Source organism: Bufo gargarizans, chromosome 3, assembly GCF_014858855.1.
Source record: "Bufo gargarizans isolate SCDJY-AF-19 chromosome 3, ASM1485885v1, whole genome shotgun sequence".
Classification (NCBI taxonomy): domain Eukaryota; kingdom Metazoa; phylum Chordata; class Amphibia; order Anura; family Bufonidae; genus Bufo; species Bufo gargarizans.
Window position 1 is genome coordinate 195,337,596 of NC_058082.1, and position 26,742 is coordinate 195,364,337.

A 26,742-nucleotide genomic window follows, 5' to 3' on the forward strand; every position below is an offset into this window, starting at 1 on the left:
TTTGCAGTTTGTCTTGGAGGTGTGGCTGCCTCCTCAGTCTTGCACTCCTGACCACCCTGTCTGTCTCACAGGCTGATTTTAATTAGTGTTAGTACATAGTCTGGCCTGCTCCCCATCATTCACTGAAGCCATGGCACCAGGAGTGGGATAGTTTGTGGACTCCCACTGCAGTCCTTGGTAGCCGTTTGGCGCCGGTGGTGTTGTGGAGTGGGCCTGCTGTGTAACCTGCACTCCCTGGTGTATGGTAGCCATCTTGGCACCTAACAGGTAGGATTCAATGCAGGAATGTGGAACCTACACTCCCTGAAGTGTACGGTAGCTGTTATGGCACCTAACAGGCAGAATTTAGCGTAGGAACCTGTCTAACAGAGATCGCCTTGACGCTTGGCAGACGGGCTCGGATAGTTTTGTACAAAACGATTTGCCAAGTATCTCGCACTTATAGTGTAGCACTTGTTATTATTATGCAATTTTGTACTTTATATTGCAGTTAATTGTCGCATTGTATGTTTTTTGTCTTTCTATGTTGTTCCCTGCTATAGCAATGCGCTCCTGCGGTTTGGTATGTGCTGACTGACCCCCTTTTTTAGGTTCTTTTTTTTTTTTTTTTAATGGACGGGGATGGGTCAGCAGGCCCATCTCATTCATCATTTTCTACGTCTGATTTAGGTGTAGAAAATGGTCTAAATATAAGACAACAAGGAAGCTGTCTTACATGTATAATCGGCACTGGATGCTCCAAAGTTATGTAGAGGCCGGCGCCTCTACATAATTTCGGTGATCCACTGCCAGCTATAGGGCTTTTTAAGACCAGTGTCTAAAATGCCAGTCTTAATAAATGTGCCCCACAGTTGCTATAAAAACACACAATACTTTACTTTGCACTGTATTTTTCCTAATAGAAGATAAGGGGAAAGGAAATGTCTCTCCATAGAAACTGAGCAAGAGTATGCCCCAGGCGATATCCCTTTCGTGTTTTAGATAGTATATTACTGTGTTATACTTTTTCGCATTCTTTTTATGGTACTTTGCAACTGTTTGAAGCTGTCTGTGTTGTTGATGTTGTACCCCAAAATAGTTTTGACCTAGGTGACAGATAGGTGGCTTATGACTCCTGAACATAGCTTTGGAATGACATAGCTTTGGAATCTGCCACTCCAAGACAGGTGTCTGCAGTCACAGGTTCCATTATGAAGCCCTGTGATGGCAGTTCTAGGAATGTGCTGGCGCCAGTGTTGTGCTGCATTGATCATGGGAAGGGGCTAGACACCTTAGATATAGGACTCGTTTTTTGGCACCAGTTAGTTGGGTGTATGCCTGATGTGGGACACAACCTAGAAATAGAGAGTCAGAGCCGTTAACGAGTGAGCACATGGCTGAAATAGCAGATAGGCCAGAGAAAGAGTACTTGCTGAGCATGACTAAGTGAGATTGCCATGTTCCAGATGCACTGGCAGGGTCGCCTGGACCTCCCTGGATGCCTGAGCCCCCAGCAGGAGGCCACTGAGCTGCTTGAGTGGAGATGTCAAATGGGACTGGTAATGCCCTAGAAAGCGAGAGTACAAAATAGTGTTGGGGTCTAAGCTGAGCTGTTGCCGATAAGCAAGAGAGCCCCAAAGATTGTGTTCATTGTGCTCCAAGTGCCAAAGAGCAGCAGCTGAGAGAGGGATCTAAGCTCCCTTGCAACACTAACCCAAGGCCATGAATACAAGTGCCATCTCTTAGTGCACCAAGTAACCTAGTGCTGTGTCAAGCATCATTCCTGTAGAATCGATCCTCAACTCAAAGACTGTTGTGGACTAAGCAGGCCACACACAGTGAGAGACTATATTTATATATTTTCCCTGCTCTGCAGAAGAACAGTAAAGAACTGCACCCCAGGTAGTGATTAACTGTTCAAGCTTGTGCCTCCTGGTGACATTCATAATAAAGCTTCATTTGCTCTTACCACTTCCATTCCCACAACATTTAGTCGGGGTTCCAGGCTGGCAAAGCACCCGCATCATATTAACACTCACTTTCTTAAGAATCCTGTTAACTTAAGCATTTTAATATGCAGTAAGTTGTGCTTAGTTATACCTACATATGCTGTTGGCTGCCAGCTCTAGAACAAATCTTGTCAACAGACTCGGCTCACTTTTTAATGGTTTATATATCGACTGCATCAGCTCTGTGATATTCTGTCTCACTCTGGATTTAGTGGATGATTTAATAAGCCAGGAGTTTTTACTGGAAGAAGATATCCTGCCTTCAAACGATATTTTTATATGGCTACTTGAAACTTAGTACCCACAGGAGGAGCTATACAAACAGATCCAAGGATTCTTTGTAATTACAGGTTCTGCTTGCAATATTATTTTTCTTCCAATATTGTTTTCCTTACATTTAGGGACAAAAAAAAATCAGTACATAGAGTATGTAGGTTTCTTTATAGATGTATACATGTCCTTCCAGAAAACTGTTCAATATTTAAGTGCAAGCTTTGGGAAAGGATTTCTGGATCTAACAGCCACCAAACACAAAGCCTAGGCACAGAGCTGTAAAACAGTCATATGTAATGAGTTTGGGTTGGAAAACTCAATGTCGATAAGTTGATAAATCTCCCCAACTTTCTAGCTGTCAGTGCATTTAAAGGGAGTCTGTCATCAACCTGACCGGTTTTAAACCGATCACATAGTTCAGTCGGACACAAAGACGTGACACAGATGGTACCTTTTGTTTCATTTTTCAGATCATCCAACTCTGCCCCTCAGTAAACTCCGGCCAGCCCTGTGGCTCTGTGACATCATATTTCCCTATAGGCCGTTTGCGCTATGGTGGAGCGAGTGAGGCAGGGGAACTTGGGCACTTGCGACGGCTCATTAGCATATCATAAAAACAATTTTTGGGGCCATTTGGATTATCTGAAAAATGAAAGAAAAGGTACCATCTATGTCACGTCTTTGTGTCCCACTGAACTAAGTGATCAGTTTAAAACCAGTCAGGTTGGTGACAGACTCCCTTTAATCATTACATTACTAGGCTGAAAACTTGTCCTGATCTAAGGACAACTAGACTGCCAATTCAGAAAAGATTAAAAAAACTCACCAGGCTTGCAGAAAAATTGCAAATGAACATACACCTGTATTTTGGGTCGGACATAGACAAATTTTTCCAACCACCCAGATCACAATTTCGGCAGACAGAAGTCATTGTGAACAACAATTTGCGTCAAATTTTCAAACAATGGTCGGCTAGAAGATCAGATTGTAATTGTGTTAGACCGAGGTGGAGCGTTTCTAACCACTGCCCACTTTTCATAAAAATGTTGAAAGATTCGTACTAAGTGGCAAATATTTGCGCACTGCACAAAAATTTCCAACTTCTATACACTATGCCAATAGTCTCAGTCTTGCCATCAGTCTTTGCAAGGATCTTGCCTGTTGGGTGGTTGTGAGTCATCCTCCCACATTCAATGCTGACTTCAATCAACGTTTCAAGCCTCTCAGGTTTCCAGTATCTCATACCAATGGACATCGCTTTTGTGGCAGATCCAAATCCAGAACCTAGAGTGTACCAAGAAGATTATTACCATTGTACTACAACGGATACCTGTATAAGTTTATAGCTAGCATGTGACACAAATATCTGATCAAATCCGAAGTTATTTCTATAATTCAAAGAAAATAATTATGAAGGGGTTAATGTTAACCCTTTAATAACCGGGCCCAAAAAGGCATTAATGTCCAGGCAACTTTTTGTCATTTTGTGCACATGGTAGTTTAGTGACCAGATATTTTATTTGTTTGACTACAAAAATAATTTTAGCGATTTTATTTACTTATTTTATTTTATTTTACTTGCCTTCCTTTTTTAAGTTTAATTTTGGAGGAAAACCGCTAATTATTATTAAAAAGATTTTATTTATTTATTAAATATTAAAACTGACAAAAATTAATTATTGCAATAGATTCCCTATTTTGTGACGATCGTTTTCATATATTACATGTATAGGGTTGAGAGAACAGGGTGACTATAGTGATTGTTTGTGTTAGCGACTGCATTTTTTATTATATTTTTTTCCTTTTTTGTATTTTTTATTTATTTATTTATTTTTTACTTATATTTAAATTTTTTTTGAATACATAATATGTCCCCCAGAGATCATCGACAGAAGCCCCAGTTACAGGGCAAAACACCGCCGGGACTAACAGAGGAAGCACACTGCTGCTTCCTGCTCCCTCCACGATGCGCTCGGGTACCGCTCTGCTGCTGGCACAGGAGAGGACAGAAGCGGTAATAAACCGCTCCTGTCTTATCCTCAGGGTCCTTGCTGTGTCTGTCAGCCGTGACCCGACCTGCTCCTGCTAGATTGCAGGAGCAGGAGCTTTAATCCCAGCGCTGATCAGCACTGGGATTAAAGCACTGCCAGCACGTGTATATATGTGCTAGCTGCACGGGGCATGTGCAGATAGCACATATATAGCCGTATGGCAGTCGGAAGGGGTTACATATATTCATAAGGATATTAACACTTTTTCAATTAGTTTTGATTTCACCAATAGGGAATGACTGCAGTTTAATAGAGAACAAATGGAGTGCCATTGGACATGTGTGACCTTCCTCTCTATTCATACGGTGGCCCCAGGATCTCAGAGGTCCACCCCCACTGATTGGATACTTATCCACTATCTTCAAGATAGTTTCTTTCATAGCACAACTCCTTTAAAGGCTATGTACACCTTTAGGGGCAATTTTTTATTATTGCATTGTAATAATTTTGAGCTAAAATTTTTTTTTTTAATTGGTCTTTTTTTTAAAATATGACTTCCTTTTTTCTGTACAGAACTAAAATACTCTTGAAGTACCCTTTGGATTTTCTGTCTCTAAGACAGTATCCAGTAAATACTTCCCACCTGTGCCATAAATGCAAGGCGCGGTGCCGGAAGATGTTAAAAAGGACCTTTCGCCATGAAAATGCAGTGTAATCTTCAGGCAGCATGTTATAGAGCAAGAGGAGATGATCGCAAAATCTCCAGTCTTTCAGAGCTCAGCAGCCATGTGGGCCATATTATTGATGATTGACAGCCCTACATGTATAAGTGTGCATACAGAGATAGCTGTCAGTCACTTCCCCCATGAACTATGAAATCAGAAATAGCAGAGATATAAATGTATACGTTACAAGTTTTACTGAATCTTTTCCCATAAAACTATATATCTGCTCTGCTCCTTCTGCTCTATAATGCAGTGCCTGCAGTTTGCACTGCATATTCATAGTGACAGGTTCCTTTCAATAAGATTCTCTAGGAATAAGTGGGGGGGAACTTTGAGTTTTTTTTTTCTTTCACACGAAGAGACAAACTTATATTAAATAAAACTGCTGCCTGTATCAAGCTAATAAGAATCCAGCAGTTTTTGAAGTTAGAACATGAAATTAAAGTGTTAATCTCCTGTCCGATCTGACATCACAGAGAGAGATGCAACTGTAGACAATGTTGTACAATTGCTGAGGCAACCATACAAAACCCAAAGTGTATTGTGCGCAGGACCTATGAATTAGAATGGGACCAATGCACTATACATCCAAATGTTAAATTGGGTAAAAGAGTAACTTTATTTGTTTCTTGGCAATGTCAACATCCAGTCTTAAGTAGTTTTCATACATGCAGTCCCTTAACTTTGTACTTGGAGAACCCCTGGTAGAGAATCTGCAGTATTTTTTACATGTGAATGCATATTTAAAAAAAGTGAAGTTTTACTTTGGAGATCATTTAAATTACATTGCTGAGAGAGAGAAAAATGACACCTTTTTCATTAAATGGAGTATGCCATGCAAGCAAATAGTTATCTGGCTTAAGGTGAGAACAGCCTTCGATGGTTGCTGGGTCTGGCCTCCTCCCTTGTAGCTTGTCAACAGCATCAACATACTGCTTCACCATTTCCCGGTACAGATCTTCCAAGCACCAGAAATCTGAAAAAAATAAAATAAATCAAGAATACAATAAACATATTGTTACAGTGCATACAGAATTAAAGGGAATTCTTTCAAATATAATTTTTATTAAGGTTTTTTCAGTGTATATTACACCTAAATCATAAGAGTAAGTTTATGAAAAATACAAACATTAAGAAATATTTGCAAGCGATTTAGTTACAACAAAGTATTGGTAATATAATTTGAATGTGACCGGATTTATGCATTCCTTTGTTTCAATATATTACAAAGTAGAGTTTAACATGAAACATTAAACATAAGATATGGTAGAACTCGAGTTGAGCCTCGTAGTATTATTTTATTAGCAGTAGAGTGAACCGCTCAATTAAAGGGAATTCTGTATGCACTATGTTAAAGTGGACCTGTCGCCTCTCCTGACATTTTTTTTAAACAAAATTTTATTAAGAAAAGTGCCAGTACACATGTTGACAAGAAAATCACAGAAATCAACATAAGTGATAAGGTCACAATATTTGCCATTTTACCCACTTTTCACAATATGCAATTTACATTGTATCTTTACATTTTCTACAATAATAAAGCAAAAGTGAGTGCTCGTTATCTTCTATTTCTAAATTTTCAGTTTTTCTTTATAACTCCCCTAAGGGTACTTCCATACTTGCGTTGTGAGGATTCGGCAGGTTGTTCCGTTGCCGGCACTGCCTGCCGGATCTGGAAATCCCATAGCGGCCCCATAGTGGCCTATTCAGTGGCCTCTTCCCATAGGTGAGTTAATTTAGGGCATTCCCATAACCCGTGTAACAGATTAGCATTCTGCAGGTGGCATTTTGGACACCGTCTAAGGTAGTGTGTCGGTGCATCTTTGTACGAGAGGTCAAAGGCATATGTGACCTTGTGTATTATTCTAAATTGCATTTCTCTCCAAGTCTCACTATTGATATGATAACTTGTCTTACGCTTTCCATACAGCCCTAAACTTGGGCGTCAAAGAGTTGTCAATTCCCTTTCCCTAAATACTGTACCACCAAGTGGGGTTAAATATGTATTTTGGATTCTCTGGTACAAATCAGATAGTGAGCCTACTTCCCCCCCCCACGACCCACTAAGGCCTCAAACCACACCAATCTCTCAGAATCCCCCAGTGTATCTGCCTGTGCTGTACAGTATGATATTATTTGTCTGTATGGGAGAAAATGAGACAGCAGGAGATGGAATTTACTTTAAAACTCTTGCCATGAAAGTATCTCTCTTCCAGAGATTGATAGTATCGGCTTTACCTTGTTGATACCTTTTTCTCTCCACTTACCATACATCTTAGATTGTCTCCCTGAGGGGGAGGTCGGGAGGGACCACAATGGCTTATATGGTGTAATATACATAGGTAGCCTGTAGAGTTTCCTAACCCACCTCCAAGCCGCTGTTGTATCTTTTATCAGTGTGTAATTCTTGACCAATGGTGGTGTATCCAGAGGCGTACATAGGAATCACTGGGCCCCATAGCAAAAATCTGAATTGGGCCCCTTAACCCCGCCCACTACCCACCATGGCCCCTCCCACTTCCTGACTTTGCTCCTCCCATGCCACACCCCCATTAAATAAATTTATACATGACCTACAGAAACTGTTAGGGGTTTCCTGGGGGTGACCTGTCACATGGGATATCTGCTGCAGCCTGCAGGTCTCCTTATTTGGGGTGCCATGTTAGGCTACTTTCACACTTGCGTTCGGGTCTCCGCTTGTGAGTTCCGTTTGAAGGCTCTCACAAGCGGCACCGAACGGATCCGTCCAGCCCTAATGCATTCTGAGTGGATGCGGATCCGCTCAGAATGCATCAGTATGGCTCCGTCTGTCCTCCGCTCAGCAGGTGGACACTTGAACGCTGCTTGCAGCGTTCGGGTGTCCGCCTGGCCGTGCGGAGGCAAACGGATCCGTCCAGACTTACAATGTAAGTCAATGGGGACGGATCCGTTTGAAGTTGACACAGTATGGCTCAATTTTCAAACGGATCCGTCCCCCATTGACTTTCAATGTAAAGTCAAAACGGATCCGTTTGCACTATCATAAACAAAAAAAAAAATGTTTTTTTTTTTTGTTCATGTTAATGCAAACGGATCCGTTCTGAACGGATCTAAGCGTTTGCATTATAGGTGCGGATCTGTCTGTGCAGACACCAGACGGATCCGCTCTGAACGCAAGTGTGAAAGTAGCCTTAAAGGGAATCTGTCACTAGCAATTTACCCCCAATTTTTTTTTTCATGAATCCATGTTTAACAGAGTACCTGTTTTCCATCTGTCTTGTTCTTTTGATTGTGAGTCTTGTCATTTCTTCAAAAAATCGATTCTTATGATATGTAAATGAAGCTGTAAGGAGCCCAGAGGGGCGTTATTCTTTCTCCACGGTGCCCAGGAACGCCCCTCTGAAGTGCCGTGCCCGGCTAAGTTTGAAAACTAATAACGCCTCCAAGTTCATCTAAATCGCCTCCCAGAGGCACGGCTAAGTGCTCAACACCCCCCCTCCTCAGTGCCGCGCTCTGCGGCAAACACCCCGATCCTCCTCTCGCCGGCATCCCAAATCCCGCGCAGGCGCAGTGTCGTCAGTCATCTTATCATAGCGCAGGCAATCGCCGGCACTGCGCCTGCGCGGGATTTGGGATGCCAGCGAGAGGAGGATCGGATTTGGGAGGCGATTTAGATGAACTTGGAGGCGTTATTAGTTTTCAAATTTAGCCGGGCACGGCACTTCAGAGGGGCGTTCCTGGGCACAGTGGAGAAAGAATAACGCCCCTCTGGGCTCCTTACAGCGTCATTTACATATCATAAGAATCGATTTTTTGAAGAAATGACAAGACTCACAATCCAAAGAACAAGACAGATGGAAAAAAGGTACTCATGGATCCATGTTTAATAAAGTACCTTTTTTGCATCTGTGTTCTTCTTTTCCATGTCAGTCTTGTCCTTTCTTCTAAAAATCGATTCTTAGGATATGCAAATGACGCTGTAAGGACTGGAGCCCAGAGGGGCGTTTTTCTTTCTCCACGGTGCCCAGGAACGGTGCCCCTCTGAAGTTCCGTGCCCGCCTAAATATGAAAACTACTAACGCCTCCATGTTTAGCTGAATCGCCTCCCAGAGGCGCGGCTAAGTCCTCAACACCCGCCCCCCTTCTCAGTGCCGCGCTCTGCAAACACCCGATCCTCCTCTCGTCGGCGTCCCAAATCCCGCGCAGGCGCAGTGCCGGCGATTGCCTGCGCCTGCGCTCTGATAATACGGCTGAGGGCAACAGCTTCAACATCGTCACTGGGCTCGGCGCATGCCCAGTGACGATGTTGAAGCTGTTGCCCTCAGCCGTATTATCAGAGCGCAGGCGCAGGCAATCGCCGGCACTGCGCCTGCGCGGGATTTGGGACGCCGACGAGAGGAGGATCGGGTGTTTGCAGAGCGCGGCGCTGAGGAGGGGGGCGGGTGTCTAGGACTTAGCCGCGCCTCTGGGAGGCGATTCAGCTAAACATGGGGGGGGGCCCTGGGGAGAAAAGCAGCCGCATAGCCGGCTGCAGGTCATGAGTGGGCGGGGCCTTATCTGCGCTACGGGCCCCCCAGTGCCGCGGGCCCCATAGCAGTGGCGTGGTCTGCCTCTATGGGCGGTACGCCACTGGGTGTATCTCTAATTCTAGTATGTAAAAGCGCCACCAGATCCCAAGGGGCTGTTAGCTCTTTCTCTATTGGTGTATTTGAAAAATGTGATGTATCCCAAAGCCAGTCTCTGACATGTCTAATAAGGGATGCCATGTTATATCTCCTGATACTGGGTATCTGGAGCCTCCCCTCCCATTTTGTTAAGCAGAGTATATCATAGGCTATCTTAAGCCTCTTCTTTTTTCCACAAGAAGGATGTAAAGGCCTTCTGTAGTCTGTTTATATCTATGTGTCTTATTAGTAGGGGTATTGTCTGCATGGGGTAAAGCAGCCTAGCAAAGCTAACCATTTTTAGGAGGTGTGCTCTACCAAAGAGGGAGAGTGGTAAGTTTGACAATTTTTCCAGCTCTTGTTTTATTTTCTTTATTAATGGTGGATAGTTCAACGTATATAAGGTGGTCGGTTGTTTACCTATTTTGATGCCTAAATACGTCAAATGATGTGACATCACCTCTACCCTGTGGGCTATTGAGAATTGAGATTATGGGTCCTGGAGGTACAACAGCTAACTTTTGCTTCCATCTATCTTATATCCAGTGGCATCCATATAATAGAGCAGGATTTCTAGAACTTTTCCCAGAGGTTTATTTGGGGTATTCAAAAACAGCAGGATGTCATCTGCAAAGCAGATAAGTTTCTACCTCTTTCTGACCCACCTTTATACCCCGGAATGTATCTGATTGAATCAGAAAGCAAACTAATGGTTCCAAGGCCAAATTAAAAAGAAGGGGAGAAAGGGGCAGCCCTTGCCTGGGGCCTTTTATACATACTGTTCAAAACAGACCTAAACGGTCCCTGTATTCCAAACGCATCAAGAGCCCAACCAAGCCACTCCCAATTCACATTATCAAAAGTTTTTTCCGTGTCTACTGACAGGAAGGCTGGGTGACATTTTTTGTCCTGGTTATGAACAATAGCGTGTGTACTCTCTTTCAGTCGGATTAAAGAATCTCCATACATCTGTGAGATTTGTAGACCCTAAGAAAGGCTCGAGATTGCATCCTCTCAATTTTTTTTATGTGTAATTCCCTTCTGTGATGGCGGCGATCTTCCTGTACGCCTTGAAGTCTCCTGCCACTAATATCTGTCCAATTTCCTCCTGCAAGATTGCTGTCTCCAGCTCTCCGAAGAAGGCAGCACAATCAGAATTGTATATATACAGAATACATTGTATATAGTAAGCTGCCCTGCATCCGTTTCTAATTTAACCTTTTTACAGACGTCCCTTACCATCCTGATCTACTGAAATGATTTTATGAAGTAAACGTCTATGGACAAGCATCAACACTCCCGCCTTTCTACCACCAAAGGCGTTTCATGCGCCAGAAATCAGCCTCCTCCAGGTGCGTCTCTTGCAATAGTGCAATATCCGCATTTAATCTCCTGAGGTGACGAAGGATCATTATCCTTTTTTGTGGGGCTCTCAGGTCTTTCACATTCCACGTCACTATTTTAATGTTCTAATATTAATGTGTAATATACAGTTGCAAGAAAAAGTATGTGAACCCTTTGGAATGATATGGATTTCTGCACAAATTGGTCATAAAATCTGATCTGATCTTCATCTAAGTCACAACAATAGACAATCACAGTCTGCTTAAACTAACAACACACAAATAATTAAATGTTACCATGTTTTTATTGAACATACCATGTAAACAGTCACAGTGCAGGTGGAAAAAGTATGTGAACCCTTGGATTTAATAACTGGTTTAACCTCTTTTGGCAGCAATAACTTCAACCAAACGTTTCCTGTAGTTGCAGATCAGATGTGCACAACGGTCAGGAGTAATTCTTGACCATTCCTCTAGCAATATTCTTGGGATGTCTGGTGTGAATCGCTTTCTTGAGGTCATGCCACAGCATCTCAATCGGGTTGATGTCAGGACTCTGACTGGGCCACTCCAGAAGGCGTATTTTCTTCTGTTTAAGCCATTCTGTTGTTGATTTACCTCTATGCTTTGGGTCGTGGTCCTGTTGCAACATCCATCTTCTGTTGAGTTTCAGCTGTTGGACAGATGGCCTTAAGTTCTCCTTCAAAATGTCTTGTTAAACTTGTGAATTCATTTTTCCTTAGATGATAGCAATCTGTCTAGGCCCTGACACATCAAAGCAGCCCCAAACCACAATGTCCCCATCACCATACTTCACAGTTGGGATGAGGTTTTGATGTGCTGTGCCTTTTTTTCTCCACACAGCGTTGTGTGTTTCTTCCAAACATCTCATCTTTGGTTTCATCTGTCCACAGAATATTTTGCCAGTACTGCTGTGGAACATCCAGGTGCTCTTCTGCAAACTGTAAACTTGCAGCAATGTTTTTTTTGGACAGCAGTGGCTTCCTCTGTGGTATCCTCATATTAAATCCATTCTTGTTTAGTGTTTTACATATCGTAGATTCTCTAACAGGGATGTTAGCATATGCCATAGACTTTTGTAAGTCTTTAGCTGACACTCTTGGATTCTTCTTCACCTCATTGAGAAGTCTGCGCTGTGCTCTTGCAGTCATCTTTACAGGACGGCCACTCCTAGGGAGAGTAGCAGGAGTGCTGAACTTTCTCCATTTATAGACAATCTGTCTTACTATGGACTGATGAACAGCAAGGCTTTTGGAGATACTTTTATAACCCTTTCCAGCTTTATGCAAGTCAACAATTCTTAATCGTAGGTCTTCTGAGAGCTCTTTTGTGCGAGGCATCATTCACATCAGGCAATGATTCTTGTGAAAAGCAAACCCAGAACTGGTGTGTGTTTTTTAAAGGGCAGCTGTAACCAACACCTCCAATCTCATCTCATTGATGAGTCTCTCCAGTTAGTTGACAACTCTTTCCAATTAGCTCTTGGAGATGTCATTAGTCTAGGGGTTCACATACTTTTTCCACCTGCACTGTGAATGGTGTGTTCAATTAAAACATGGTAACATTTAATTCTTTGTGTATGATTAGTTTAAGCAGACTGTGATTGTCTATTGTTGTGACTTAGATGAAGATCAGATCACATTTTATGACCAATTTGTGCAGAAATCCATATCATTCATAAGGGTTCACATACTTTTTCTTGCAACTGTACATAGATATCCACCTGAAGGACACTTACATCTCCGGAGCACAATCTTCCATTCAAAACCATTGCATCCATGGAGCATAGCAAAACATTAACCTTTTCCCCTCCTCCCCCTCTACTCCCTCTATCCCCTTACCCCATTAACCTGCCTCCCCTGTCTAGGTTCTGGCAACCAGCATTTTACCTGTTTGGACTTCACTTTTTTCGCACTTCTCTCGCTAGAGTAGCTGACTTCTTTAGAACCACAATAACTTTCTAAATAATTACTCTCCTTCGAAATCAGGTATTTTCTATTCTATTGCCTACTTTCCCAATGGAGCCCTCCTCTATGGCTAAATATCTGTCTCGCAAATAAGAGGCTTATAACATTTATATAGCTTATATGACTTATTCCTCCCAACTCCTCCCTTAATATAACACATCAGGTAGCGTCCATCCGTACCCCTTGGATCCTAGTATGGCTGTGGATCTGTGGCTGTCGGTTGAAATCCGAGACTTATTTTCCTCAGTCCCATTCCGGACTCAATGCTTGATTAGGGTCTAGTCTGAGCGCGTTAGGAGAGGAACCATGGGAGTGTTTATGAGATATCCCTTGTTGGTGGCCACCTCTCGGTAAAGTGTTTCCCCTGAATGGCGTTTCTACATTGTTGCCTCTGCCGATGGAATTTCCCTATATTGCTGCGATTGCCTCTTTAGGTGATAAATATGTGTGTATGGTCCCACCTTCTCTAAAGACTCGCAAAACCGCAGGATATATGTCACGGACGGTGTACAGGAAACAAGACAAAGCAACATGCATATATGACTGAGTGGATCCAAAGCTAAGGAACCAAAAGGGAGACCCCTGCACAAGACCTGAGACTTCCCCTGGCTGCTCAGCCTATGCAAAGATCCGAAAGGTGGAAGGTTGCATATCCACGTACCTCGACTATATAACCCCTGAACACCCTACAATAGTGAGGGGACACGACCATCGGCTCCCTACACCAGACACGGAGGGAGTCAGGGTCACCTGGGATCCAGCAAACAGAAAAAAACTGATAAATGTTCAGCACTTAACTTTGTAGCAGACTGGAAAACAAGATCAGCATGCACACACACTCCAGGAAGAAGTATAAGCCGCCCAGTAATGCATTATGGGGCGGAATTTAAAGGGATGCAATCAGTCCAACTCCATGACAGCTGAGAGAGGCTAACGAGATGAGGAACTGAACAGCACAACAAAGAGAACTCAAGGAGGAGGTTCTGAAAGGCCTCTGTCAGAGTTTCCCAGCTAAAAAATATGGATGGACACCCGATGTATCGGGTGCTCGTCTCCAGGAGGGGTGGTAAAAAGCCCCTAGTAGAACAACTTGTAGATATCCAGAAAAATAAAAAACAGAGACAGCACATCCAAAAAGGTGCAAAAAGTGGAATTTATTCCGGATGCAACGTTTCGGCTGCGTGTTAGCCTTTTTCAAGCATGAAAAAGGCTAACACGCAGCCGAAACGTTGCATCCGGAATAAATTCCACTTTTTGCACCTTTTTGGACGTGCTGTCTCCGTTTTTTATTTTTCTGGATATCTAAGAGTTTCCCAGCTGTCTGGTTGTGACAATATATCAGCGCAAATTTGATTTTTTCCTGTACCAGTTGTGTACATACGGAGGAGAAGGCTCTTCTCTTTCTAGCCACTTCCACTGAATAATCTCCAAAAATTAAGATCTTATGTCCCCTCACTTTAGGCGGTTGTGTTGCGTATCTGTATCTGATCAAGAGGGATTCTTTCTGAGCATAATTGAGGTATTTTACAATCGCAGGTCTTGGTCTCTGCTTGGGCTTTTCTTTGTGTGATTCTCTCATAGGATCATTTCTGTGGGCTCTTTCCACTGTTAATGGGCCTTGGATTCCTAAGGCCTGGGGCAGTTCCACTGCGCATATTTGAATTAGCTGGCTTAGGAGTATCGTCTCCGGGAGGCCCTCAATCCTCAGATTGCTCCTTCGTGAGCGGTTTTCTAAATCCTTTACTTTATCTCTTAGGGCTTGATTTGTCCTGAGAGTTTCCCTGACCTGAATTTGCGCCCTCTCCAGCTTATCTTCTATTAATCCCACTTTCTGTTCCAGTTCTTGGATTTGCACTGAATGCTGAGCCACCTCACTTTGCATTTGTTTCATAGAAGAGGCGACTGTTGCCTCTAACGTGACCTTAAAGGGGTTATCCCATCTTAGACAATGGGGCATATCGCTAGCATATGCCCCCATTGTCTGATAGGTGCGGGTCCCACCTCTGGGACCCACACCTACAACGAGAACGGATCCAAAGAGAGTTGTGGCTGGATGACCCCAGGTTTCCCAGGGTCCGTCCACCACCAGGCGCAGCTCCCCGCCTCTCCCATTGAAGTGAATGGGAGCGCACCGCGCATGCGCGGCCACCTCTTCCATTCATTTTTATGGGGCCATAGAAATGAATGGAGGGCGGCTGCGCATGCGCAGTGCGCCCTCCTTTACTTTCTCCGCTCTGTTCTCCTTATAGGTGCGAGTCCCAGCGGTGGGACCCGTACCTATCAGACAATGGGGGCATATCCTAGCGATATGCCCCTATTGTCTAAGATGGGATAACCCCTTTAATGTCAGGCGCTAGCAAATTGGCCACTGCTATTGCAAGTTCCTTACATGGTATTTCAAACCCCTTTATTTGAGGGAGCATGTCTATCCTTGTGGTCCTGGACTCATCAGTTTCTAGCAGAGGAAGGAGTTGGGACAAGGAGCGTGTAAGTCTCTGCCTCCTGTCGGCCATATTGCCTTTCTGCTGTGTGCCGTTCTCTCGCTGCGGGAGAGGAGACTTTGTTGGCGGGGAGCCGCTACGAACAATGAAATTTTCCATCTGCATTTGTGCGACTGCGGGTAGTTTTCTTGGGGTTTTATCTACCTGATCTGCGGCTTATTCCCTGCGATGTTCGCCTGAGTGTCCAGAGCTCCTTTCCTGCACGTCTTCACATGTGCGCGCCGGAACCGGAAGTCCATGCATGCCTGTTTTAATAGCTTCATGCATTCTCCATGTAATAACAATTCGGGAGCATCTATACTTCTGGCTCTATGTTGTGCAATTCCTTTGTTATTTCTACTAGACGTTATGAATGAATAGTAAGTCTGTGCAGGTACACACCCCCAACTTGTTGCCACTCCTCTCTACCGTTACAGCATTTAAAGAGGACCTTTCACCGATCCTGACATTGTAAACTAAGTATACAGACATGGAGAGCGGCGCCCGGGGATCTCACTGCACTTACTATTATCCCTGGGTGCCGCTCTGTTCTCCCGCTATGCCCTCCGGTATCTTCGGTCACTAAGTTACAGCTTCTTTGTACCTGATGAAGGTAAGTGATTCCCCAAAACGCGTTGTATCGCTGCAATAAAAGATTCCTTCTTGATCCTGGTGACTGGTTGACGGTATTTCGCGCCGTGGGACGTACTTTGTTTTCTTGTGTTCATCATCTTCTTGGGGGCTCCAGGCTTCTCCATTTGAAGATCTTCTGTGATCCCGTGGCTGCAGACCGCTATATCCAGACGTCCAGGCTTGTCAGATAAACCCAAAATTAGTGTTGTGCCTACATTTGCACAACCACGTAAGGTGAGCCTTGCAAGTTCTCTCTGCCTACAATTTTATACTCACAGAATAACCCTATGGTGCGCACATCTGTTTTTTTTACAGTTTTAACCAGCCTGTCATATCACATCTAACTCTGACTTTAGGTATTGTGACACAGTGGGAGGTTTAGTCTGAGAAAACAGGTATTTTCCTCCCAGCTTGTGCTGCTGGGCTGATTTACAGCCAGATGAGATCAAATACCTGACCCGATTTTAAGTGCCGGACCAGATTTTTACTGCCGATCCAGGTTTTGGCAGCACCTGGCTGTCCTTAAATAGGCAGCTGGGCTCAGAAGCCATGTCTGTGTGCTGGGATCTGAGGCCTGTGCTAGGCTGGAGAGATGAGACACGTTTGTCAGGGGAACAGGCCGACTAAAGCCTGTATTTGGACTTTCTAAGGCAGAACTGCAACCAAGGTGATTTTTTGTTATATTAACTTGCCATTGGGTGTGAAGTAACACCAACACTGCAAAAGTGAGGTTTTGTTTTTGGCACCATGTGTGAATAAACACTGAAGTTTGAATTACGAACTTGTATTTTGCCTCTGTACTGCGCCCGCTTATCCTAACTACCAGAGCAAATCCCCACAGTACCCATATACCTTTGAGAGGCTAATTTGGCCAACCGCTATCTATCCTGACTACCTTATACACATGCACACTTGGCTCTGCTGAGAATGTCTGCAAATGTTTTCACTGCCAGACACCTCTAGTGGATGCTTACCTAGTGGGAGAACAAAAGATTGGGTGCTGAAATCCAATACACCCAATCCTTCTTTCCCCCAACACCATCTGTCAAGGAAAGTTGGGAGTTCCTCATACACATTAGATCGTTGGACAGCTCCACCAAAAATGGTGGGTTCCTCCAACAATACTCTAATGTCCATAAGCCTTTTCTTCAGCATAGTAAATATCCTAATATCTTAATCCAACAGCATTCAGATAGACAAATCTCATATTTCCCTTCAGAGCTGATATCATATAATACAAGACTACAGTGCTAACTTTTGAAACATGTCACTGGCTGACCAGCAAATTCCGGTGTGACCAGCCAACAATCTACTGTGTATGAGGGACATTTGGATTTTAATTACCTAATTATTTTGTTCTTGGGGAGATAAGCCACTGCTTAAGGAGTTCAGGAATCAGGACACATGCACACTTGTGTGAATAAGAGGATTGAAAGAGATACTGGCTGGCCAAAGAAGCGTTTAGACAGCAGCTATCTAATGTGTATGACTGGCCTTAATGCTATTGCACAGAAAGGTATTTGTTTAAATGCAGTCTTCATTATATTTAGATAGCAAGACAGTATACCCTATACAGGCCAACAAGCAGATCATTTTCTCCATTTGATCCTCCCCTCACCACCTTGGTCCCAGGTCTAAATACACCTACTGTAATCTTTAAGAAATAAAAAAAAAAAAAGCAGTCACCTAATTAACCTACGTCTTGGAAAACATAACCGCAATGAAAGCACCACATTTCTGCTAGAACAGACCTTTCTCAGTGGCCTCAGATTTACTGTTTCCCTTGCCAGCTTCAATACAGGAAATATCTAAAAATACAAACTAAAATTTCCTCTATTAAGATGAATACTTTGGATAACCATAACCAACGATCAAAAGGTTTTGATTGATTTTCATATTGATGGCCTGTCCTTAGGATAGATAATCAATATGAGATTGGCAGGAGTCTGATTCCCAACAGCCCCGCCGATTAGCTGTTTGAGGAAGCCACGGCACTCACTGGATCTCCGATAAACACCACGGTCTCCTCGGAGCTTACCATGCACACTGCCGTCCATTTGATATTGGCTGTGCTTGGTATCGCAGCTTAGCCCCATTTGTCTAAAAGGGACTGAGCTGCACCTAGGCCATGTGACTGATGAACACATGGCCTACGAAGAGGCTGATTGGATTCACTTGAATGGGTCCGCAATCCGCAAGATTCAGTCTGCACCACGGGCTTCCACTCCGTGCCTCCGCTTTGCTTCATTCCTTGCGGATTGCGGACCCATTCAAGTGCTGTTTGTGGGCCGCAATACGGGCACATACGGCACACATTTGTGTACATAAGGGCCGGTGTCAGCACCTGGCACACCAGGGCAAGTGCTGGGGTCCACTGCTCCTGGGGGCCCCACTTTTCGCTGAGTGCACTGCTGGGGTGGGCGGCCCCAGGATTTAGAACAGGGTAGATGGAGTTTTCTACTGGGCTAAAGGACCTTCCTGATGTCATCCACCCATGTGACCAGTGGGGAAGGAGCAGGAGGAGAAGAGAGCTGTGTTCCTGTATGGAGAGGAGCCTGGCTGGAGTGTGGTGAGGCCTAGCTGTATGTGTGTGTGTTTAAGAGGCATTGCTTAGACTCCATACCACAGTCTAACCCAGGGATGGGCAAACTCGGCCCTCCAGCTGTTGTAAAACTACAAATCCCAGTCTGCCTACAGCTATCAGCCTACAGCAGGGCATGATGGGATTTGTAGTTTTAAAACAGCTGGAGGGCCGAGTTTGCCCATCTCTGGTCTATCCAGTGCCTAATGGGTTACACCTTCTGGTACATGTTGATAATTCCCTTTAAACCTCAGTCCATGTCTCTGTTACGAACCAGCGGGTGTGAACCCACGGTGCCACGTGACCTACCTCCTCTAAGGGCTTTGTCTAAGTGAACCTCTCGCTCTTCACAGTACCCCTGATGGTGGGGATAGACTTTCCCAAGGGGAACACCAGGTTGCTACCTCTTGAGGAGGATAAGCACAGGAGGTAGCTGGTCCAGGCGGACCAGGAGGTACCTGAGAAAGGTACCAGAGGTACAAGCGTTGTCAGCAGGCTGAGTCGTTACCAGGAGCAACAGTGCAGGACCGAAGGATGAGGCAGAGGCAAAGTCAGACAGGCAATAGGTCAGGCCAGGCGGCACAGGTGCAGGTCAGGCAATCCTGTTCGGTAACAGGAGAGTCAAGGCAAGCAGGCATCAAACAGGTAGCAGAGTCCAGGAACACAAGTATGAGTCAGGAACACAAGCGGATATCAGGAACCTTAGCACGACACAGGGACCTTGATACTGAGGTATCTGGGAAGGGGGCCACTTATATATGTGCAGGAGGGCTAGGAATGGTTGGCGAGGTCACATGATCCAACCCATAAAACACAGGAAGTGACGCGCGCCGGCCCGTAAGGAAATGCTGCAGGAAACAAGCAGTAAGCACGGTGTGGCCAGGGCTGAAAGGAAACACTGGCAGCAGATCATCGCTGAACATGGCGCCGGGGACCGCGGTGGTAAGCAGGGGAACAGCGACGCATAGCAGCCGCTGTTACAGTCCGCTCAGTACTGGGAACCAGTGGGAGTCATAATAGAATGTAACAAAAGGTTGGAGCATAACTAAAAGTGGAATTCCCTTTAAATGCCCCCTTAAGGTGGCCTCACACATTAGGCTACTTTCACACTGGCGTTTCTGGGTCTGCTTGTGAGATCCGTTTCAGGGCTCTCACAAGCGGCCCAAAACGGATCAGTTCAGCCCCAATGCATTCTGAATGCATCAGTTTGGCTGTGTTTGTTCTCCGTTGCGTTTTTTAGACGGTCACTAAAATGCAGCTTGCAGCGTTTTGGTGACCGTCTGACGATGCAGAGCCAAACGGATCATCCTGACTTACAATGTAAGTCAATGGGGAAGGATCCGTTTTTCACTGACACAATATGATGCAATTGAAAACGGATCCATCCGCCATTAACTTTCAATGTAAGTCAAGACGGATCTGTTTTGACTTAGACTTTTTTTTTTTATATGAATAATGCAAACGGATCCGTTATGAACGGATAAAAGAGTTTGCATTATTGGTGTGGATCCGTCTGTGCAGATACAAGACGTATCCGCACCTAACACAAGTGTGAAAGTAGCCTTAGATAGAAGTTGGTTGACTATCTCACCATGGCACAGGTGTCTGTCCATATGTGTGTGTCTGTCCCTGTGTGTGTGTCCGTCCCTGTGTGTATTTGACCGTCCTAGTGTGTGTCCCTGTGTGTGGGTCTGTCCCTGTGTGTGTGTGTGTGTGTGTGTGTGTGACTGTCCCTGTGTGTGTGTGTCTATCCCTGTGTGTGTGGGGGTCTGTCCCTGTATGTGTGTGTCTATCCCTGTGTGTGTGTGGGTCTGTCCCTGTATGTGTGTCTGTCCCTGTGTGTGTGTCTGTCCCTGTGTGTGTGTGTGTCTGTCCCTGTGTGTGTGTGTGTGTCTGTCCCTGTGTGTGTGTGTGTCTGTCCCTGTGTGTGTGTCTGTCCCTGTCCCTGTGTGTGTGTCTCTCCCTGTGTGTATTTGACTGTCCCTGTGTGTATTTGACTGTCCCTGAGTATGTGTGTCTGTCCCTGTGTGTGTGTGTGTGTGTCTGTCCCTGTGTGTATTTGACTGTCCATGTGTGTATTTGACTGTCCCTGTGTGTGTGTGTGTGTGTGTGTGTGTGTGTGTGTCTGTCCCTGTGTATGTGTGTCTGTCCCTGTGTGTGTGTGTCTGTCCCTGTGTGTGTGTCTGTCCCTGTGTGTATTTGACTGTCCCTGTGTGTATTTGACTGTCCCTGTGTATGTGTGTCTGTCCGTGTGTGTGTGTGTGTCTGTCCCTGTGTGTATTTGACTGTCCCTGTGTATGTGTGTCTGTCCCTGTGTGTGTCTGTCCCTGTGTGTCTGTGTGTATTTGTCTGTCCCTGTGTGTATTTGACTGTCCCTGTGTGTATTTGACTGTCCCTGTGTATGTGTGTCTGTCCCTGTGTGTGTGTGTGTGTGTGTCTGTCCCTGTGTGTATTTGACTGTCCCTGTGTGTATTTGACTGTCCCTGTGTATGTGTGTCTGTCCCTGTGTGTATTTGACTGTCCCTGTGTATGTGGCTGTCCCTGTGTGTGTGTGTCACCATCACCATACCCACAGTGTTCCTATGTCTTGACGCAGCTGCATCAGGAAGTTCTGTGTGGGGCAAGAAGAAGAAGATGGAAGAGGAGGCAGCGCCGCCAGCATGGAGTCCGTGGGAGAGGCACACTAAGGATGTAGGTAACACTACCACATTATCAGCACTAGTGTAATCTTTTACATAGGACTGCAGGTAACGCTACCACATTATCAGCACTAGTGTTATGTGTGGTTTTAGACAAGACTGCAGGTAACACTACCACAATATCATCACTAGTGTTATCTGTGGTTTTACACAGGATTGCAGGTAACACTACCACATTATCAGCACTAGTGTTATCTGTGGTTTTATATAGAACTGCAGGTAACACTACCACATTATCAGCACTAGTGTTATCTGTGGTTTTACACAGGACTGCAGGTAACACTACCACATTATCAGCACTAGTGTTATCTGTGGTTTTACATAGGACTGTAGGTAACACTACTACATTTTCTGTAATCAGATAGCCATAACTGTGTAAGAGGGCCCACATGAGCCCGAAGCCGGCCCTGGCCCTAACCATGACTTTTTTAACTGTACTTCAGTTGAATAACTTTTATAACGTCCTTGCCTTTCATAAATTCTGTTGTTTATGTTGATCAGTGCGTTATTCGTAACTAACTTTCTTTCCTTCAGCCCTTCAAACGTATTTTTGTACTGATAATTGTTTCTGCCAAACCCAGTGACAACCAAAATGCTTTTAAAGGGACATTTCCATCAGAAAGGGTTATTTTTTTTAACTCACTATTCAAAGAAAACATTTTTTTTAGCATATTTGGCTATTTTTCTCTTTCAAAATGTTGTCATTCTGTAGCAGTACAAATGATAAGGACCTCCTATACAGATAGGTAATCAATTGTCACTTTACTGCTGCTGTAAGGGAAAGAGGTTATCTAAAGGGCAGTCATTATGATAACAGTGAAGTGAAGAATTGTGATAACAGTAAGACCACTCTATTGTTTTTTTAAGAGCCCGAGATAAAAACAACTATGCCATCCAATTGGTTTGACTTTGGGATAGACCTAAGGGCGTTATCCTGGCAGTTTCCTGTTAATCAACCTTTACAGGGATCTGGATTTGGCTGCTAGTCCCAGTGTGTTTGGCTGCACAGGCAACAGAGAAACTGATGGGTGTTTCCAGGGCCGGTTTTAGACAAAGTGTGGCCCTGGGCAAAATTTTAAGTGGGGCCCCAAAAGAAATATTGCACAGACAACACATCCACACATAGCCTGCCTGCACTGATTGCAGATTACACATGGTTTTTCCACGCAGATTCTCGTGCACAGAAACTGCAGTGTAATACGGTACCAGCAAGGTGTATAAGATTATCTTCAGGATAGGTCATCAATATCAGATCAGCTGGCGTCCTTCTCCCGGGACACCTGCCGATCAACTGTTGAGAGGCCAGTGATGTCACTGTATATCAGTCACATGGCCTAGTTGCAGTTCAGTCCCATTCAAGTGAAAGGAGATGAGCTGCATTACCAAGCATCGCTGCTGTCTAATGTAAGGTGCTGTATATGGTAAACTATAAAGAGACAGCAATGCTCACTGGAGCTCTAGTGAGCGCCGTGGCCTCTTCAAACAGCTGATCAAAGAAGAAGCAGGTTGGAAAGACAAACAAATATAGCCTTTAAAGTGTAACTCTCCTTTAAAAACACTTTCTACATGTCATAGTGACCACATACCTCTTACATCCAGGGACATCTATTGTCATGTAGACCTTCTCTTTCCTCTTCTCCTCCGTTTGACCCAGACCGCCATGACAAATTCTTTTAGCCACATCTCGTCTCTACAGAGTTTCTAACACAGACATGTTGGATTTCTCAATTTTTCCATCAACCTCCCCATCCTAGTGTCCCCACAGTGTCATCCTGCTGCCACTCCAGATACTGTGCCCATTGTGCTCCCCAATGTCCCAGGTACTATCCTGCTGAAAAAATTGTGACCCTAATAGACATAATTGGGGTCATTTATCAAACGTGTAAAGTAGAACTGGATTTCCAAAAAGAGCTTTCAAAAATGAAAGGTGAGATCTGATTGGTTACTATGGGCAACTTAGCCAATTCTACTTTACACCAGTTTGATAAATTACCCTAAATGTCCCTATAGTGTCCACAGCAGCTAAAATGTCCCCTAGAGTGACCCAGTAATAATAACACCCTATTTTGTGCTCCAGGTAGTAATCCCTGTATAGTGTCCCCACAAATAATATAATTGCCCCTATAATGCCTCCCCATTAGCAAGGCCCCCCACGCTGCCCCCATATAGTAATCTCCCATAATAATTTTCCCCCACACAGTAATCTCCCCCATATAGTAATTTCTCCCACGCTGCACCCCCATAGTAATTTCCCCCACACTGCCCCCACACAGTAATTTCCCCCACACAGTAATTTACCCCACACTGCCCCCACACAGTAGTTTTCCCCACACTGCCCCCACACAGTAGTTTCCCCCACATTGCACCATATAGTAATTTTCTCCCACATAGTAATTCCTCCCATAATAATTTGCCCCACACAGTAATCCCACCATAATATTTCTCCCCCACATAGTAATTTGACTCATACTGCAATTTCCCCCCGATGTACTATCTCTTCACATGTCCTCCTGTGTGTCCTCCCCATGTCCCCCAAAGCTGGCACATAAAATAAATAAATAAATAAAAGCTAAATACTCACCTGTGTCCAGGCACGCAATGGCAGACGTGCACACTTCATTGCGCTGCGTCCCGACACAAGCGCACACGATGACGTCATCGCGCATGCCTGCGTCAGGATTTCACTACCGCATAGGCCTCAGGCCTACTAGGCCTGAAGCCTATTGCGGTGATCGGCGGCGGGGCAGTGAACTATGCGCTCCCGTGCCCAGCCGCAGTATGTGGGTATTCGGGTCGGCGTTGGGCCCCCCAGCGGTGCTGGGTCTGGGGCTGCTGACCCGAACGTCATCCGCCACTGACTAGAAAGGGGCCCCTTTGGTGACGGGGCCCAGGGCAATTGCCCAGTTTGCCCCCCCCTAACGCCGGAGGCGGGGATCAGAGGGATCAGGCAATACTCAGTCAGAGTCAGACAACTAGCAGAGTTTGAGTGAATCTGTGATACAAATCAAAGGTCATGGCATGAGGCAAAGGAGCAGTACCAGGAATAGGCAGACAAATGGATAATAGCTCTTTTACAGGCTCTAGCAAGCTAAAGAGACCTAGCAAGATCTTTAGAGACAAACAGAGATCAATTGCTCAGGCAAGAATTGAAGGAAACAACTACATTTATATAGAAGCAGCAATTAGACGCAGCCATGCAGAAGCTCACAGAGCATGAGATTAACCCTAGTAGTGCTGCATACAGAGGTACAATGAATACAAGCCCTAATTCACACAGAGGAAGCTGGACAGTGGCAGCCATGAATAACCCTTTTAACAGTACCCATCTTCCCTCTTTTTTTTTTTTTTGTCTGGATACCTTCAGGAGGACAGGGTCATCAAAATTCTCCAGAAGCTCCCAGGATCTCTCCTCTGGTCCAAAAGCCTTCAGAACTGATATGATAAACAGCAGGTGCAGGACATCTGGAATACTGGTTGTGAATGACTGGCTCAGCAACTCTCTTCATACAAGCAGAGAAGCGTAGTAGGTAAGAGGGTCTTTTACCCATTCTGAAAAAATGACTGCCACAAAAGTCACCTGCTGATGCTTCTGGATACAATAGATTTTTGAACAACACCGATCTCAATGTTTTCTTTGACATATTCAGACTTAGCTTAGGTTTCAGGCACAGACAGAGGGTAGACCCGACCTTGGGGTGGAGAGGTGCCCAGGATCAGGTCAATAGGACAACAGGCATATGCAGAAGGTAGATCTTGCAGATGTTGGGGCACTGGTGAATTCCGGACAGGCTGAACAGTAGTCAGGCATCAGGAGTGACAATCAAAACTCTAATGAAGAATCTGCCAAAGTTCCAGTCAAAAACTGGCCTGTCGATGGAGCCAATACAGTCACAGCAGAAGTGGACAGGTAGACCATACATGGAAGTTTACTCTGAATGGAGCATGCACACTTGAAGCTCCAAGGGCTTCGTGATATACTGTATGGTCTCAGAGAGAACCTCTCAATTAGCTCAGGTCAACACCAAGATCTTTTCCAGGCTCTGGATAGGTATACAGTATTAGTTTACCAAGGCCTGATGCAGGAAGCTTCCTGCCGAACCAGAGAACAAAGAAGACCAGAACAGTAAACTGCATACCAATGCAAGACAAAGATACTGGTATAGTCAACTTTGGAGAGAGCTGGTCCTTTCCTAAGGCCTCTTATTGTCCCTAGGCTCAGACGTCCTGCCTTGTAAGGTTAGGTGCAGCCAATCAGACATAGTGCCCCTTGATAAGACAATACAGGCATAAGTTATTGGAACACCCACACAGATTTTCCTCTACAGACAACTTGAGCCTATTAACTTGCATGGCTTTTGGTGACGGCAAAGAAGAAGGAGAAGTAATCAAATATCTCTGGAAAGAAGGCACTAATTGTGGAGGTCCTTTTTCACGGACTGCTTCCTTGGCAAGTTCCTGGCATAAGAGATCAATGCGGATAGTAAGAGAGATTAAACCCTCCTGGCTACCCAGGACATTATGACCTGCCAATTCATACTTAATACAAGCTGACAGACCCTCCCAGAATGCTGCCACTAAAACTTTATTGTTCCAGGTCACCTCAGAGTACAGGGTATGGAATTGTATGGCATATTGCCTCACAGATAGATCGCCCTGGCGAAGTTGCAAAAAGAAGGAGGCAGCAGAAGAGGTATGTCCAGGTTTTTCAAAGACTCAGTGAAAGGTAGCTAAGAACCCATTCAGATTACTGGTCAAAGGCCTTACCAGACAGGAGCAAAATCATAAAGGCCACCTTGGCCTGATCAGAAAAAAACAGAAGTGGCTGTAGTTCAGAATGAATAGTGCACTGATTGAGGAAGTCACGACACAGTTTGAAATTTCCATCATAGTGTGGGGGGAGCGACAGACGTAAAGTGGACCCTCTGGCAGGCAAGACTTGAAGCAAAGTTGAAGCCGTGGCCAAAAGCATTCAGGAGGATGGACAAGTTGTGCAACAAATCCAGTAGTCGCTCATGGTGGTCACACTGTAGAACTAGCTCCTGGCATATCTCAGTTAAGGTCATCTGAGGTGGGTCAGCAGGATCCATGACCTGCACAAACTGCTACAGCATTGGTTGTTGAACCACTGTGCCAACCAACAGGTTTGACCTTGGTATAGACCTAAGGGCATTATCCTGACGATCCCCTGGTATTCACGCTTTAGTCCCTATGCATAGATCTAGACTTCTCTGCAGGGGAGCCACTAGGTCTCTACTACAAACCGGATTCCCAAAAAGTTGGGACACTAAACAAATTGTGAATAAAAATGAATGCAATGATGTGGAGATGGCAAATGTCAATATTTTATTTGTAATAGAACGTAGATGACAGATCAAACGTTTAATCCGAGTAAATGTAT

At 44.7% G+C, this 26,742-nt stretch overlaps 1 protein-coding gene across 2 annotated transcripts in view; it reads right to left on the bottom strand.

The window, feature by feature from the left end:
* ADPRHL1 (ADP-ribosylhydrolase like 1) overlaps positions 1 to 26,742 on the bottom strand; it is a 68,688-nt gene that overhangs the window by 25,086 nt on the left and 16,860 nt on the right. For both annotated transcript variants that reach the window (XM_044286430.1, XM_044286431.1), the window contains exons 2-3: positions 5,789 to 5,953; positions 3,420 to 3,545 (exon numbers count right to left, since the gene is read on the bottom strand). In XM_044286430.1, coding sequence (XP_044142365.1) covers positions 3,420 to 3,545; positions 5,789 to 5,953 — 291 coding nt within the window. The remainder of the gene's footprint in view (positions 1 to 3,419; positions 3,546 to 5,788; positions 5,954 to 26,742) is intronic.